Here is a 14,324-nt window from a genome sequence, read left to right on the forward strand (position 1 = left end):
CTATGTATATTTTTCCCAGCACTATTATGAAGTCCAAAATTTGTATTTTTGTGAGTTTGTGTTTTAAGGCTTATATTTCCTTTTTGGTATAATTGATGGAAACAGAGTAATTAACAAGGAGTGAAATCTAAATCAGAGCGCAGGTAATCAGTGGAGAAGAAAGAGAAATCAACAAGAGGCAATCAAATCAAATGATCAATTAACATAGGAGGCATTGCAATGCGATTACCAAAGATAGAAAGAACTCTGAATCAAATTACAAGGAAAAGGATTGCGCATTAATAATCAACATGGGCATATAGCTTTAATATGATATTCTTTTCCACTGCAAACATTTATTTTGCTTATTAGAATGATCAACATATATTTATATGCTTGCTTGCTTGACACAGATATTATAAAAGCCAAAATAAGGAAATCACAATAATCCTCCATTACAATCCATCACTTCTCTTCACCTGCGATTATGGTTTTTCCCTCCATGGATCCACAAGATTGGCCCCTCCAAAACCAAGCGATCTCCTCCATTCTGTCCTTCCCTGCAATGCCCCATTAACACTTCAGTTCACATCCCGTCTACCATGGCCAGTAAGAGGACATTTCTCCCATATCTATTGTCGTTACTAATTGTCAATGTCGAAAATGGTATGTGTTTTACTGACGCCTTTGGTTATTTTGATTTTATTCAAATATCAATCACCTTACATGGGCATGATCTCATTTGATTCTTAATTGTGGAAGGTTTTATTGTCTTTACTCAATTATCCCAAACAGGCTGCTATAATTTTTACCTGAAGGTTGCAATTTTTACCAATATATGTTATTGATATGAATTTCTTTCAAACATTATGGTTTACTTGGATTGAATGGTTGTGAAAAGTTTACTTGCTGCAACAGGTTGTCAAGAACTTCCAATTCCGGATCACATAGACATTTATTGCCTAACTAGGGAAAATGAAGCCTCTGACATGTTTGGAAGTTGTCATAAGCTGTGATAAGGAAAGACTGACATCGGAAAAAGAAGTTGAAACTTTGGAAGCCGAGTGTTGGTTTTGCTGCATGGTTGCTATAGATAAATTAAGTTGAGAGTGGTATGGGGTTGTTAAATTGTGGTGGAGTAGTCCCACTAGGATCCAAGTTTGTAAGATGTCATGTAACTGCCTATTCAATATGTAATTTGTATTAAAACTTATCTAATAAAGTGTACAAATTTTGTAGTTGATTTGAATGTTTAGTTATTCGTCATAATTTTTCAATACAATTTAATTTGTGTGCACCGTTAGTCTAAACTTTTTTTACACAGTGACCCAATTGAATTTCGCCACATCCACAAATATGTTCAGTTTTATTTAAAATTGAAGGCAAATTTTATTATTGCACCCATGTCGCATGTTGTGATTGGTTGTTAGTGTAAAACTCTTTTGCACTGATAGTACATATCAATTAGACTCTTTTCAATATTAATAACTTAATACTTGGGTGAGATATAAATTAAATTAAATATGGTCTACATTGACACTTGTATGAGTTGTATCTTATAGAAATAAAAACAGGAATTATAATAATTTAAATTACTATTTGAAGGAGATAAAAAATTTGACATATTGCATTTTGATCTTCAGATAAATATTTAATTCTAATTCGATTATATTCTCATTTTCATTAAATTATGTTACGAAATTTTATCAATTGCATTATTAATTTTTAGTATATTTGATTGATAAAAAGTTAATTATATTTCATTAAATATTATTGATTATAAAACAACACATGTTTTAATTCAAAAAAAATCAGAGACCATGCATCGCACGGGTAACTACCTAGTAATATTACATTTGTGTAGTTATCAATATAACACATATTATCTCAAACTACTTATGCCTATTTTTTTTTCCAAATTTAGGTTTCTGTGTTCTTCAAATATGGATTTCCAAAACCAATTTAAAATCAGAATAGGTGGTGTGTTTCTCAATACCAATAATGCAATGTTTTTATCTCAAGTATCCTATAAAGCATGACCATCCTTTACTTTTTACACTTGACAAGTGCAAATGGTACAAATGAATGTAGTGATCAAGTACAAATTACATATAGATTTGTTCATTAGTCACAATTTGTACAATGTTTTTAAGCAGCCTAGTTGGACACTTGATGGACCAAGATGCAGCAGAAAAAAAGGAGCATGAATTTGTGAGGAAGCTTAAAACCTGAACATGATATATATTTCAAACCCTACACTAAATACCATCCAAGTAGAAAACTAGAACATTCAAAAGGTATCACCCCAACTCAAAAATCCAATATATGAGAGGCTAATTAAAACTAGCATAAATTTGTCATGTACGAGCTATTTGTCATGCTGTTGAAACCAAAAAAAGCTATCTGTCGCTGTTGTAGATCAATTTGTTCTGAACAGTCAAATTGAAAGTTAGCAGAAGTCAAGTTATTCAAACTCTTGTAGATCAATTTCCCATGCTCACGCCAACTGCAATAAAAGCTCATGTATCGGTACACCTTCCCAGTCCTTATAGGTTGGAAGTTCATATAAATTCAGCAAGAGACCTTTCTTCACTTCCATGGGAATGTCAAAAGTATCAGGGCCATCTTTCAATATTATCTTCAACAACTGAAACCATGAATTCAGTATTTTAAGTCTCAGATGAAAGACAGAAGGCAATAGAAGAAAAAGAAGAAGCAAGCATGCAAGAAAAAAAAAGCAAGTATGCAAGAGCGCTTATCACATCCAGAATTCCAGATTGACCACAACTTTGCTATGCCATCATGCTAATCCAGGCAGGTATTATAAGCACATCACAATGACTTCTAAATTGATTCATAAATTATGGCGTTGAAAAATCGCAGTGATCTTCAACAAGGCGGGGGGCGATCTATGTCATTGGGACTAAAAGTAAATTGTCTAGCTTATAATATACATAAGAAACAGGTTGTATGCAAGTCCTCCAACTAACATGACTCAACAAAACATCAATGGCTTCCACAACTAGAGACCTGTTAGGAACCCAAGAGTCAGAAGTGAAAGAATATATCCCCTTACAACTAACTCGTTGCTCTGTTTTCCCAAAGTGTACAATGCAATGGCAGAATCTACATATTCGGACTTAAAAAAGGAAATTTAAACAGAAGAAAAGTCATACATGTTGAATCCAAGACAAGCAGAATTCATACAGGCTCGGGTCCTCTAAGGATCGTCCAATGGTTTCCAAGACCTTACATGAAGCCTTATTTGAAAGTCTGTCCATTATCGGGCCCGTTACAACCATCAGTTTTAAGAGCAAAAGATTAATTCTAAGGGCCAACACTTCTGCAAAAGCGGAATCTACATCATCTGTTTGAAGGGCATGCATTGCTTTACTCCAAGAACTCAATACGGAATTATCATCTCTGCGAACCTTGTCACCAGCCATAGCTTCTGCAGTCAATTCAGGGATTGCTACTCTTGTTTCTCTAGATGTTCCATTGTCTTCACCAGCAATTCGAATTGCTTCCAAGGTAGCTTCACCCTTAGAAGCTTGTCAGATGGGCATTGCTGTTTTCTCCTGATATCTCCTGCTCCCCCCTTAATCACTGTCATGGACTGACTTCCATGGTCTTCCATCAGAAGAACTACCAGTAAAAGCCCATCTTGAGGAAATCTGCTGATGGAAGACCATGGAAGTCAGTCCATGACAGTGATCAAGGGGGAGCAGGAGATCTCAGGAGAAAACAGCAATGCCCATCTGGCAAGCTTCTAAGGGTGAAGAAGCCTTGGAAGCAATTCGAATTGCTGGTGAAGACAATGGAACATCTAGAGAAACAAGAGTAGCAATCCCTGAATTGACTGCAAAAGCTATGGCTGGTGACAAGGTTCGCAGAGATGAGAATTCCGTATTGAGTTCTTGGAGTAAAGCAATGCATGCCCTTCAAACAGATGATGTAGATTCCGCTTTTGCAGAAGTTTTGGCCCTTAGAATTAATCTTTTGCTCTTAAAACTGATGGTTGTAACGGGCCCGGTAATGGACAGACTTTCAAATAAGGCTTCATGTAAGGTCTTGGAAACCATTGGACGATCCTTAGAGGACCCGAGCCTGTATGAATTCTGCTTGTCTTGGATTCAACAGGTATGACTTTTCTTCTGTTTAAATTTCCTTTTTTAAGTCCGGATAAGTAGATTCTGCCATTGCATTGTACACTTTGGGAAAACAGAGCAACGAGTTAGTTGTAAGGGGATATATTCTTTCACTTCTGACTCTTAGGTTCCGAAAGCATTTCCATATTGGGCAAATCTTTCACCAAATTGGATACGAGTACGACCATCGCCATCTCTTCCATACTTAGCATTGGAGTAATCTTTAAAACCATTGTACTTGGCTTCAACAGTTCTCTCAAGTCCCCATACGCTGTTTTCTAGAGACACCATACTATCACGAGATTGATCCATGAAAGTCTGCAAAATTGTAAGCATTTATCACTTACAAAGAACATATATACCAGAACTAATTTTTTTGGGCCATACTGAACATACCTGCAACCTGTTCATCATATCAACATGTAGCCTTTCCACCTGCATTAATATTTGTCTGGAATCATCATTTGGGATGTTTCCAATGGAAGTTCTTCCTTCTTTTGAATCTTTTGCACTTGCCTCTGATTCTTCCTCATTGTTTGAGCTTGAAGAATTGAGGCATCTACGAGGAACAACTACTTCAACTGGTAAATCATCTGAGCCCCTTTTTTCATGTTTTTGGAAAAACTCTGGGTTTAGTTCCTTATCACTCAAGACAGGAGCTTCCTTTTCTAATATTACAACTGCCTTCTCTGAGATGCCAGCCGGTTTGGCTTTAGTAGTCAAATCCGTGTTTGAAGAACTAGTTGATGGTTCCTTTACTTGGGGATCAGACTTCCTCTCTTCAAAATTTTCTTTTTTCAGGTCACTTGTTTCTGACGAAACAGCTGATTCAGGATTCCCACCATCTAAAGCATAAAAACAATCATCACTAAGATAAATCAGGACAAGGGAGTACAACAGAAAAATCAAATATGCCTAAAACAAGACAAGGGGTTTGTACCATTAGGAGATCCATCTCCTTTCCCTGCAATCTTTTTCCACAATTGCAATGCCTCTATCATGGTATCTCTCACGGGTTCTATCTGTAAACAGTAATACATTAACTTTTAAAAAACTTCGATGATGAAAAAGCAAAGAATCAATCTCCCAATAATGAAGTTTCAGCATATGACAACTCTACTATTCTAGGACACAACCGTCAGCGCTGACTTAACGAGAGAATAGTATATGTACACCTGCTAGACCAGTCACAAGGAAATGTACTATCTATCAAATCTGTGGGTGCATAATTCATTCAGTGCACTTTTAAATGATGAGCAGTAGAATGTTAGCAATGAAGTAAATGGAAAGAAAACTTGTTTAATGTGGCTATTGGCTACCTCCTTGCAACGATATAGAAGCAATTTAACAAGCTATAATAAAGAAATCTCTTTGCAAATAATACCAGGTCAAACTGGCAGGCCTCAAGTGCTGCTAGTGTGGGTCCTGTTTTATCAGTAACCAAGCTGCTTTGATGCAAAGCCAAGGAACTCAATGCCTCAGCTGCTGCTTTACGTGTTGCCCAATCACTACTGGTAAGGCACTCATGAATGCTAGGTAGAAAATGTTCCAAGCTTTGGGGTGCAATTGCTCCAGCATACAACAAAATTCAATTAACTCTTAAGGTTTTCTTAATGTACTTCCCATAAAATGGTAATTTGGTGATCTGTGAAAACAATAACCCAACAGCGGCCTGACAAATTGAACAAACACAACATGAGATTGGCAGAATCAAAATGAAAGGATATGGATCACTCTAGTCTTGAAAAGCAATAGACCTAAAATCTAATAAAAACCGGGCCAAATCTCCTACTGCAATTTGCATCACTAAAGGTATTTTATAGTCTCAGCAGTTGCCAAAAGAGCACACCAACATCATTCTCATGCAAATGGCCCATGTTGCATTGAATTTTCCAAATTTCAGTGTTCTAAGATCAACAAGCCTAACCATCCCTAAGTGCAATAAATGAATGTTACATTTTCAATCATCAATCCAATTCCAAACACAACTTTATTTTAGTTTTAAAATTTACAGGTTCAATATTAGTCCAACATGAATGAAAGTAAGCAAACCTGTGATAATCCAGCGACCACAGGCAAAGAGTACAGTGAAGGCGATGAAATTGGGGCTGCCGAGGTAGAGTTCAGAGAGGGCACCAACAGTGTAGCGGCAGGCGTCGCGTGTGGCGGAGTCGGGGTCGTTGAGGCAGCGGAGGAGGTGGTGGATGATTTTGGTGAGGTAGGGTGCGGCGGAGTGGGGGTGGGCGTAGCAGAGGGCGGCGAGGAGGCGGAGGGAAACGATTCTCGCCCACGAAGACAATCTTGAAAAATCCATCCTCAACTGCCTCTACAACGTCTCCTCCGACCTTAAAGCCGCCGTCAAAAACGTGGGCGTAGCAGAGGGCGGCGAGGAGGCGGAGGGATTCGTTTTTGACGGCAGCTTTAAGGTCGGAGGAGACGTCGTAGAGGCCGAGGATGGATTTTTCAAGATCAGGGGTTGTCTTCGTCGGCGAGAATCGTTTCCCTCCGCTTCACCACTGCGAGGTGGGAGTTTGCGGTTGACGACGGTGAAGACGAACAGAGCGGCGCTTTCTGAAACCAGGAACGAAAGGGTTTACCAACAGGCACGGATGCACTTGAGGAGGTATGGGGGCATTTGCCCCCACCTGAATTTCATTTCTTAATACAAAGATACCATAGTGTTAGAACATTAAGGGTTAAATTGCCCCAACAATATGGTAAATGCCCCCACCACATCTTTACATTGTTATTTTGAATGCCCTTACAGCTCAAGTTTTTTATTATGGATTTTGAACCACTTATTGTATCTTTCTCAATTCTCTTCCGGTAACAATATTTCTTGGACATAATTAACTCCATTTTCTTATATTCTCTAATTTGTTTTATTCTTTAATAGATTTTCTTTAAGTTACTGCTACATGTGTTTTCTTTCATTTTAAAAACTTTTGTTCTTTAATCAGAGATTAAAACTTACATTTTATCCTTTTAGTGAAATCTTCACTGTTGTATTAGATTGCAATTTTCATTTTAGTAAAAATCTTCAACTTAATTTACAGTAGTGTCATACATCGTCATGTTAAAATAATTGTGATGAATGCATTTAAAATTTTATATAGCACTTAATTGGTATGTTCTATTTTATGTTATTATGATAAAATATTCTATTTCATTTGTGAAAAAATTCTCTAAATGTTCATGAAAACTCATAAAGAATAATGATATATATATATATATATATATTCAAGTTTTAATAATAATATATTAGATTTTTAGTACTGCAAATTTATGTGTATATATTGCCCCCACAGCTTAAAATTTCTTGATCCGTCACTGTTTACCAATCTTCATTGTGAGTGGAATGCGTTTTGATATGGGATTTGCTCGGTTTGCTTGCGTGGGGTAGGTTATATATGTTTTCAAAAAGTAGATATATTGATATATTTGACAAAAAGGAATAAATATAAAAGTTTATTTTTAGGGTTAAGCGTCATATTGGTCTCTGTCTTTATATCGTCGTCTGATCTAGGTCTCTCCCCGAAAAATTTATTACATTGGGTCCTCGTTTTTGAAATATTTTTGGGCAGATCCTCGCTGGAGGGCGGAGCTTCGACGAGTGCATGTGTGACATGCTGACTAGGGTTAATAAAGTGACGTGGCATTAAAAAGAAATTAAAAATTAAAAAACAATTACAAGTGAGATTTTTAAACCTAATTAACCTATTTCTAATTAAACCCTTAACTTAATTAACCAAAATTAATTCCCCCCAACTTAAATCATTTCACATCAATTAACCCAAATCCTCAATCCCTAATTCAATCTGAACATTCACCCCAAATCTGACCCAGAATTATCTTCATCTTCACAAAATCATCACCCAGAAATGCATTTCATCACCACCTCCTCCTTCATCTTCTTCATCATCAAAGGACCCAAATCCCACCGCCGCACCTTCGCCCTCCGCCGCACCGCCGCCATCCTCCTTCATCTTCTTCATCATCAAAGATCCAGATTTTCTCTTTCTCTCTTTCTCTTTTTCATGGTGGGGGTTGGGTTTCAGGTTGGGGTGAGGGGGTGCGAGTGAGGGTGTGGGTGAGGTTGCAGACTTGCAGGTGGGTGAGTGTTGGGGTTGAGGGGGTGAGGGTGAGGGTGAGAGTGAGGTTGCAAGTGGGTGAGGGTGAGGTTGTGGGTTGGGGTTTGGGGGTGAGGGTTTTTCAAATTAATAATAAAACAGGAGAGAGCTAGGGGATGAATACATCAAAAGTTTTCACCCCAAACTAAGGAAAACACCACAAGTGATGCACAGATCTTCGCTCTCAAAATTGGAAGACCAATCCTTGGATCCCACCTCCTCTAATCCAGCAGCCAAATCACGTGAAGGGCCCCCAAGAAGCAGTGCAACACGCAGACATAAGTCACAGAACACGTAGGTGGGTGAGGGTGAGGGTCAGGTTGCAGGTGGATGGGAGGGAGAGTGAGGTTGCAGGTGTGCCTGGGTTTAGGGTAGATAGTAGAAGAAGATGATGATGATTCTGGAACTGATTCAGATTTTGGTTAATTGGGGGTGAATTGGGATAAGTTTGGGGAAAATTTAATTTAGTTGATTAGATTAGGTTTATAATTAGGAATAGGTTAATTAGGTTTAAAAATGACTTGTAATATTTTAAATTTTTTTTATTCCATGTCACCTCATTAAACCTAGTCAGCATGCCACACATGCACTCGTCGGAGCTCCGCCCTCCGGCGAGGATCCGCCCCAAAAATATTTAAAAGACGAGGATCCAATGCAATAAATTTTCCGGGGAGGGGCTTAGATCAGACGACGAGACAAAGGCAGGGACCAATATGACGCTTAGCCCTTATTTTTATTTAAGTGTTAACAATATTCATGTAAAAGAAATCCTGGAACCCGTTCCTAGACCCAACGAAATGCAAGTTTAAGAAACATCATACCACAAAATGACTAATTCGGGTTGTTCCATAGACAAGTTGAATCACAATTTCAAATTCCATAAAAGAATTATAAACTCTTCTCATTATTTAAAAACACTAATTTCCAATTCTATGATGAATTGTAAAACAAGTTACACATATCTTAGAATGCTTGTATTGAATTTTGTGTGATGCAATTCTAGTAGGAGAGTTCGTGGAACAGGTTGTGCGTGTCTTTCACCAAGCCCTAAATATTGACCGGGGCGGACAAACTCATTTATAGACCCAGTGAGGTACGGGTTGAATGGACTTGGGTCAGGACGAGACAAGGGACAAGGTCGGGTCCTGTACGCCCCTAATAGACTCAGCCACGACGGTCCGGTGAGGGCGAAGCAGCTCTGCGACCCTGACACTTGAATCTGGCATTTATGTGATGATTTTGGTGGAGGCAAAGCGAATCCGTTAGGGAAAGAGGTTGAAAGGGGGCGACAACACAACCACGACACCCAAAACCACCGCCCTTCAGCGATGCTCCGGTGAGGGTTAGTGAAGGTAACCTGAGAATGAACTGCCACAACATTGAACCACCATTGGAGCCGTGACCCGGCGAGGGCGCCATCCTCTTTCTGCGTTTTGGATGATTATTGCTTTTGACATATGACGCAGGAAGAAGGTGGTTCATGGGAAGTGTTGGAAAGGTATGATGAAGGTGTTGTTTTATGAGAGAATGAGAAAGGTGAAGGGTGAAGGAGATTAAGTGGTGGGGCTTGAGAACGTGATTTTTGGAGAAGGGAAAAAATGGGAGTAAAGTGAAGAAAAATCCCCCTCTTCTATGTCTGATGATGATATTGTGGTTTTTCTTTCTTTCTTAAGGATTGAATAATAATCAAAAGGTAAATGGGTCATTTGAAAGAAACTAGCCCAATTATTATTTTTGTACAAGACCAAATTAACCCATTTGACCATTAGCAATAAAAGAGTTTTTTCATTTTCATTTTGCATTCTTTTTTTTAAGATGAAGAACAAAATTAAATTCCCATGATGGAATATCTGACAAACTGCTGTTCACTAAAAATTAAATTGTGTCTTTCTTGACTAAGCTGTTCCTAAATCATTTTCCCATGATGGAATATCTGACAAACTGCTGTTCACTAAAAATGCAGGCTCTGCAGGTACTGGGAGGGTTAGAGAGTAACTGTTAAGCATCAGTACAACAGAAGCCATGGTTGGTCTGTCAGCTAAGTTTCCCTGAACACAGAGTAAACCAATGTGGATACATCTCATTATTTCATTTCTTGAGCCTTTATTCAATGTGGGGTCCACAAGATTCAATGATGTTCCCTCCCTCCAGTTTTTCGGGAATTGGGTTTAACACCCCAGCCCTTAGGCTTCCCGCCCCACTTAAAGTGGGGAAATTACCGGAAACCCTCAGGATTAATATCGGTAAATGATTTTCCGATACGTATCGGTTTATCATTTACCGATTCGTATTGATATAACAGCATCAGATAGGTTTTGAAACATAATTTTCAAAACCCATTTCCCTCCCCAAATCACTCCCTCTTCAAATCTCTCCCAAACTTGCGTTCGGTCCCATCATCATCAAAGCTTCCTCAAAGCTCCGGAACTCCCATTCCATTACATTCAAAAGGTAAGTTCCATTTTTATTGATTCTCTCACATTGATTGATGATTAGAGGTAGTTGATGGATTATTAGGTGAATGTTGAACACTAGGGTAGTTGATTATTGATTAGAGGTAGGTTTTATTGACTGAAATGGCATGAAACGGTCATGGGCACGAGTGGGTCGTTTCCAGTTCTGGTTTCTGGGTTACTGTAAAATCGGAAAAACATTTTCCGATTCTGTAATGGAAAATGTTTTTCCGATTCTGTAATGGGAAAACATTTCCCGATTCTAAACCAGTTTAAGGCAGTTTAAGGCAGTTTTTTTAAGCCAGTTTTTTTTAGTTTTCCTCCATCTATTGGGCTGAATATTTTGTACAAATTTTCAAATATTTTAGTGTCATGACACTGGGAAAGGGTGTTGATGGTATCGGCTTATTAGAACTAGGGAACTTCCTTAATGTTGCATTTTAGTTATCTAGATTGACAAATTAGAAAGGGTGTTGATGCTATATGAGAGATGTTTGTTTCTATATGAGAGATGTTTGTTGCTATATGAGAGATGTTTGTACAAGTTGTAACTGTTAAAGTTGTTCAAGTTGTAATTTGATGTTAAATTTGTTTGCTTTTCATAGGAGAATGAAGGGCGGGAGGAAGAGGTCTCGATCTTCTACAGTCGATGATGCAGAGGATCGCCACGAGCGCTTGCATGCTTCTACGCGGCGCGGCGACCATCGAGCAGCTAGTCAGGCGGTTGAGGCTTCGGCCCCGTCTCCGTCTCCGTCTGCTACTCCGGCCGGGGCTCCGTCTCCGTGTCCGTCTACTACACCTCCGTCAGGTGGTCCATCTACTACAGCTCCGTCAGGTACTCCGGCTGAGCCTCAGCCTCATCCTACTCCGGTCTCTCCGATGGTTGAGTTACCTCTTGAGGAGACATCTGGCGAGCAGTCTTCTTCGGAGCCCAGTGGCGAGGAGTCTGCTTCTGAGACTGCTTCTGAGACTGCTTCTGAGGCCAGTGGTGAGGAGGAGGAGCCTCTTATTCTCCAGGAGGAGATTGATGCTGCTGATGTTGTGCCAGATGTGGTGGCAGAGGGCGGCGCGGATGACGACCTCATCCAGAGGGTGGCACCGTTTCCCGGGGGGCCTGAGGATCTGTCGCTTCTTGCGCATTATCCTGACCACAAGGCTCCTTGGACGTGGCAGGCACTTCTTCGCATAGACCCGCGGTACGTGGACCGTCGGACATTGAGGGTGGCCACTGTTGGGGGGAAGGTATGGAACCTCCCCTATGATGGCGATTCAGAGGCCCACACAGCTGTGCGACAGCTGCTGCAGCAGACGGGTTTGTATCACCTGCCTTGGTGCGGGTTACCGGAGACAGACCCAGCTGTCGTACTGGCCCTTGTTGAGAGATGGCATGAGGAGACGAGTAACTTCCACATGCCGTTCGGGGAGATGACTATCACCCTGGACGATGTGTCGGCTATTCTCCATCTTCCCACAGGGTCGAGTTTCTACACTCCGGGCAGAGGGGAGCGAGACGAGGTTGCAGCGCTCTGCGCCCAGCTCCTGGGAGGATCAATTGCTGCTTATCTGGCTGAGTTTGAGGCGGCGGGTGGCCAGAACATTCGGTTCATTACTTTGAAGACCATGTACACGTCTGCTATGGATGGTATGTCTTAATAATTACTTTATTAAGTTGTATTTATTTTTAGAGTATTATTAATAACTGTTAACTTAATTCATTTCATTGTAGGGGGACGCTATGAGGATGCTGCTAGGATCTGGCTGGTGAACCAGCTTGGTGCCACCCTCTTTGCCAGCAAGAGTGGTGGTTACCACACTACTATCTACTGGATCGGGATGCTTGAGGACCTCGGTCGCGTGTCGGAGTACGCGTGGAGTGCGATTGCGCTGGCTTCGTTGTACGAACAGCTGAGTCGTGCTTCCCGCAGGAAGACAGCGCAGATCGGTGGGTTCACCTCCCTCGTGCTGTCATGGGCGTATGAGTACATATCCAGCAGCGTCATTATCAGGACGGAGGTCCCCGGCTACACACAGGACCAGCCTAGGGCGCAGCGGTGGTCCACGTCTCGGATCGCGCATTCCGGACTCGATGAGAGACGGGTCATGCTCGATGAGCTTACAGTGGATGATATCACATGGACCCCTTTTGAGGACCATCGAGATGTTCGACCGCGGGATCCCAGGGCCCTCTATTCCGGCTACATCCGGACACCTTACGGCCGGTCTGTGAGCCTACATCTACCAGAGCGGGTTATGCGCCAGTTTGGCTTCATACAGGACATCCCTCGACACCCCTCTGAGATCCAGACGACGGGGTCCCTTGCTGAGACCGCAGATGCTGCCTATGCTGAGTTTGAGCCGCACCTCCGCCCTCAGGGGATACCTGCTACATATCCGGGAGAGGCGGTGGAGGGTTACATGAGGTGGTATAGCAGAGTGTCACATGTGTTCATCATCCCTGAGGATAGGAGGGAGGAGCTTAGTGCCGTGGTAAGTTTGGATTCTAAACTTGTATATTATTTTTATTCATTCAATTGTGATTTTTGTTAATGAAATTATTTTTGTATATTATTTTTATGCAGTCTGCCATACGTAGGGGTGTGGAGTTGTTGGAGCAGTCCCTGGAGGTGCCAGGTGCTTATGCTCCAGGGACACAGCCCCGGATCCTCACGGAGAGGGCGCTCGATCTCTTTCGACGGAGTTCCTTCGTTGGTACCCAGGGAGTTGCCTTTTCTGCTATTCGAGGAGCCGCAGCTGCGGGAGGCAGAGCTCGTGGAGGCAGAGCTCGTGGAGGCAGACCCCGTGGAGGCGGAGCTCGTGGAGGCAGAGCTCGTGGAGAGGGTGATCCTGGAGAGGGTGTTCGTGGAGGTCGAGCTCGTGGACCCAGAGGTCGCAGGGGGCGGGGTCGGGGAGAGTGATTTTATTACACTTGTTATGTGGGATCCATTATTATGTATATGTTAGGACTTTTTATGTTATGTTATGACTCTTTCCTCGTTTTATTTGCATGTGTTATATTTTTAGTCTTAATATTATGACTCTTATAATGAAAAAAACAGAAACAACGACAACATATAAATAATTCAAAGCATGTAGTAATCCATGACAATAAGTTAAACGGTTACACAACCAAATTAAACATAAGCAACACCGAAAACAAAATTATTCCTCTGTGATATCGATGAAGTCATGGGGTCCGCAATCTTTTGGGAATACCTTCACTAGGTTGGGCAATGTTATATTAAGATAACAAACAGTTCCTCTAGGTGCAAACACAGCAACCTGCAAGTGAAATGTATACTTTAATTAAACCATGCTTAACTGTCCAAAAAATGAAGCAAGTTTCATGTTTAGGTTTCAGACCTTTTGGAGAACGAGAACAGATCCAACAGTTATGTCATTCGCAAATTCACTGTGAGTAAATGCCTTGCGGTGGATGCTAGCATCAACGGCACCCGTGTTTTGAAATCGTTTGAGAAGTAAATTAGAACGGTTAGTCAAGGGGGACAAAAAACAAGGCCTTACAAAACCCAAACTCAAGACATACCTTGAGGGTAACTTTCGCATCTCCAAATCCATTGGGAGTGCAAGATTTGATAACAGCAACAACATTCTCC

At 40.9% G+C, this 14,324-nt stretch overlaps 3 protein-coding genes across 6 annotated transcripts; 2 read left to right on the plus strand and 1 right to left on the minus strand.

Moving 5' to 3' along the window:
- Positions 1-2,067: 2,067 nt before the first annotated feature.
- On the minus strand, positions 2,068-6,851 carry LOC130715461 (microtubule-associated protein TORTIFOLIA1-like). 4 transcript variants are annotated; one of them, XM_057565562.1, is made up of 6 exons: positions 6,180-6,845; positions 5,512-5,799; positions 5,068-5,149; positions 4,524-4,972; positions 4,313-4,445; positions 2,068-2,626 (listed from the first exon to the last, which is right to left on the minus strand). In XM_057565562.1, exons 3-6 carry the CDS (start codon positions 5,126-5,128, stop codon positions 2,595-2,597), a joined length of 675 nt encoding a protein of 224 aa, XP_057421545.1. In that variant the 5' UTR covers positions 5,129-5,149; positions 5,512-5,799; positions 6,180-6,845; the 3' UTR covers positions 2,068-2,594. The 4 variants fall into 4 exon arrangements, with proteins under 4 accessions (XP_057421545.1, XP_057421546.1, XP_057421547.1 ...); XM_057565564.1 differs by having other exon boundaries at positions 2,486-2,626; positions 4,333-4,445; XM_057565563.1 differs by lacking the exon at positions 4,313-4,445 and having other exon boundaries at positions 6,180-6,851.
- A 3,568-nt stretch (positions 6,852-10,419) lies between these two features.
- On the plus strand, positions 10,420-12,281 carry LOC130713415 (uncharacterized). The gene is made up of 3 exons (XM_057563183.1): positions 10,420-10,708; positions 11,316-12,095; positions 12,185-12,281. Exons 2-3 carry the CDS (start codon positions 11,320-11,322, stop codon positions 12,279-12,281), a joined length of 873 nt encoding a protein of 290 aa, XP_057419166.1. The 5' UTR covers positions 10,420-10,708; positions 11,316-11,319.
- LOC130715459 (protein MAINTENANCE OF MERISTEMS-like) lies at positions 12,269-13,737 on the plus strand. The gene is made up of 3 exons (XM_057565560.1): positions 12,269-12,352; positions 12,437-13,197; positions 13,290-13,737. Exons 1-3 carry the CDS (start codon positions 12,331-12,333, stop codon positions 13,623-13,625), a joined length of 1,119 nt encoding a protein of 372 aa, XP_057421543.1. The 5' UTR covers positions 12,269-12,330; the 3' UTR covers positions 13,626-13,737.
- Positions 13,738-14,324: the final 587 nt, after the last annotated feature.

Source organism: Lotus japonicus, chromosome 4 (assembly GCF_012489685.1).
Source record: "Lotus japonicus ecotype B-129 chromosome 4, LjGifu_v1.2".
NCBI classification, from domain to species: Eukaryota; Viridiplantae; Streptophyta; class Magnoliopsida; order Fabales; family Fabaceae; genus Lotus; species Lotus japonicus.

Bases quoted from the DNA above. Each gene is read 5' to 3' on its own strand.
- LOC130715461 (XM_057565561.1), bottom strand. From the start codon at position 5,128: ATGATAGAGGCATTGCAATTGTGGAAAAAGATTGCAGGGAAAGGAGAT. The intron at 4,973-5,067 runs GTACAAACCCCT...TTTATGCTTTAG, and splicing joins AGGAGATGGATCTCCTAATG to ATGGTGGGAATCCTGAATCA. The intron at 4,446-4,523 runs GTATGTTCAGTA...ACAATTTTGCAG, and splicing joins ATATGATGAACAGGTTGCAG to ACTTTCATGGATCAATCTCG.
- LOC130713415 (XM_057563183.1), top strand. From the start codon at position 11,320: ATGAAGGGCGGGAGGAAGAGGTCTCGATCTTCTACAGTCGATGATGCA. The intron at 12,096-12,184 runs GCATGAGGAGAC...ATCTTCCCACAG, and splicing joins CTGGCCCTTGTTGAGAGATG to GGTCGAGTTTCTACACTCCG.
- LOC130715459 (XM_057565560.1), top strand. From the start codon at position 12,331: ATGTACACGTCTGCTATGGATG. The intron at 12,353-12,436 runs GTATGTCTTAAT...ATTTCATTGTAG, and splicing joins GTACACGTCTGCTATGGATG to GGGGACGCTATGAGGATGCT. The intron at 13,198-13,289 runs GTAAGTTTGGAT...ATTTTTATGCAG, and splicing joins GGGAGGAGCTTAGTGCCGTG to TCTGCCATACGTAGGGGTGT.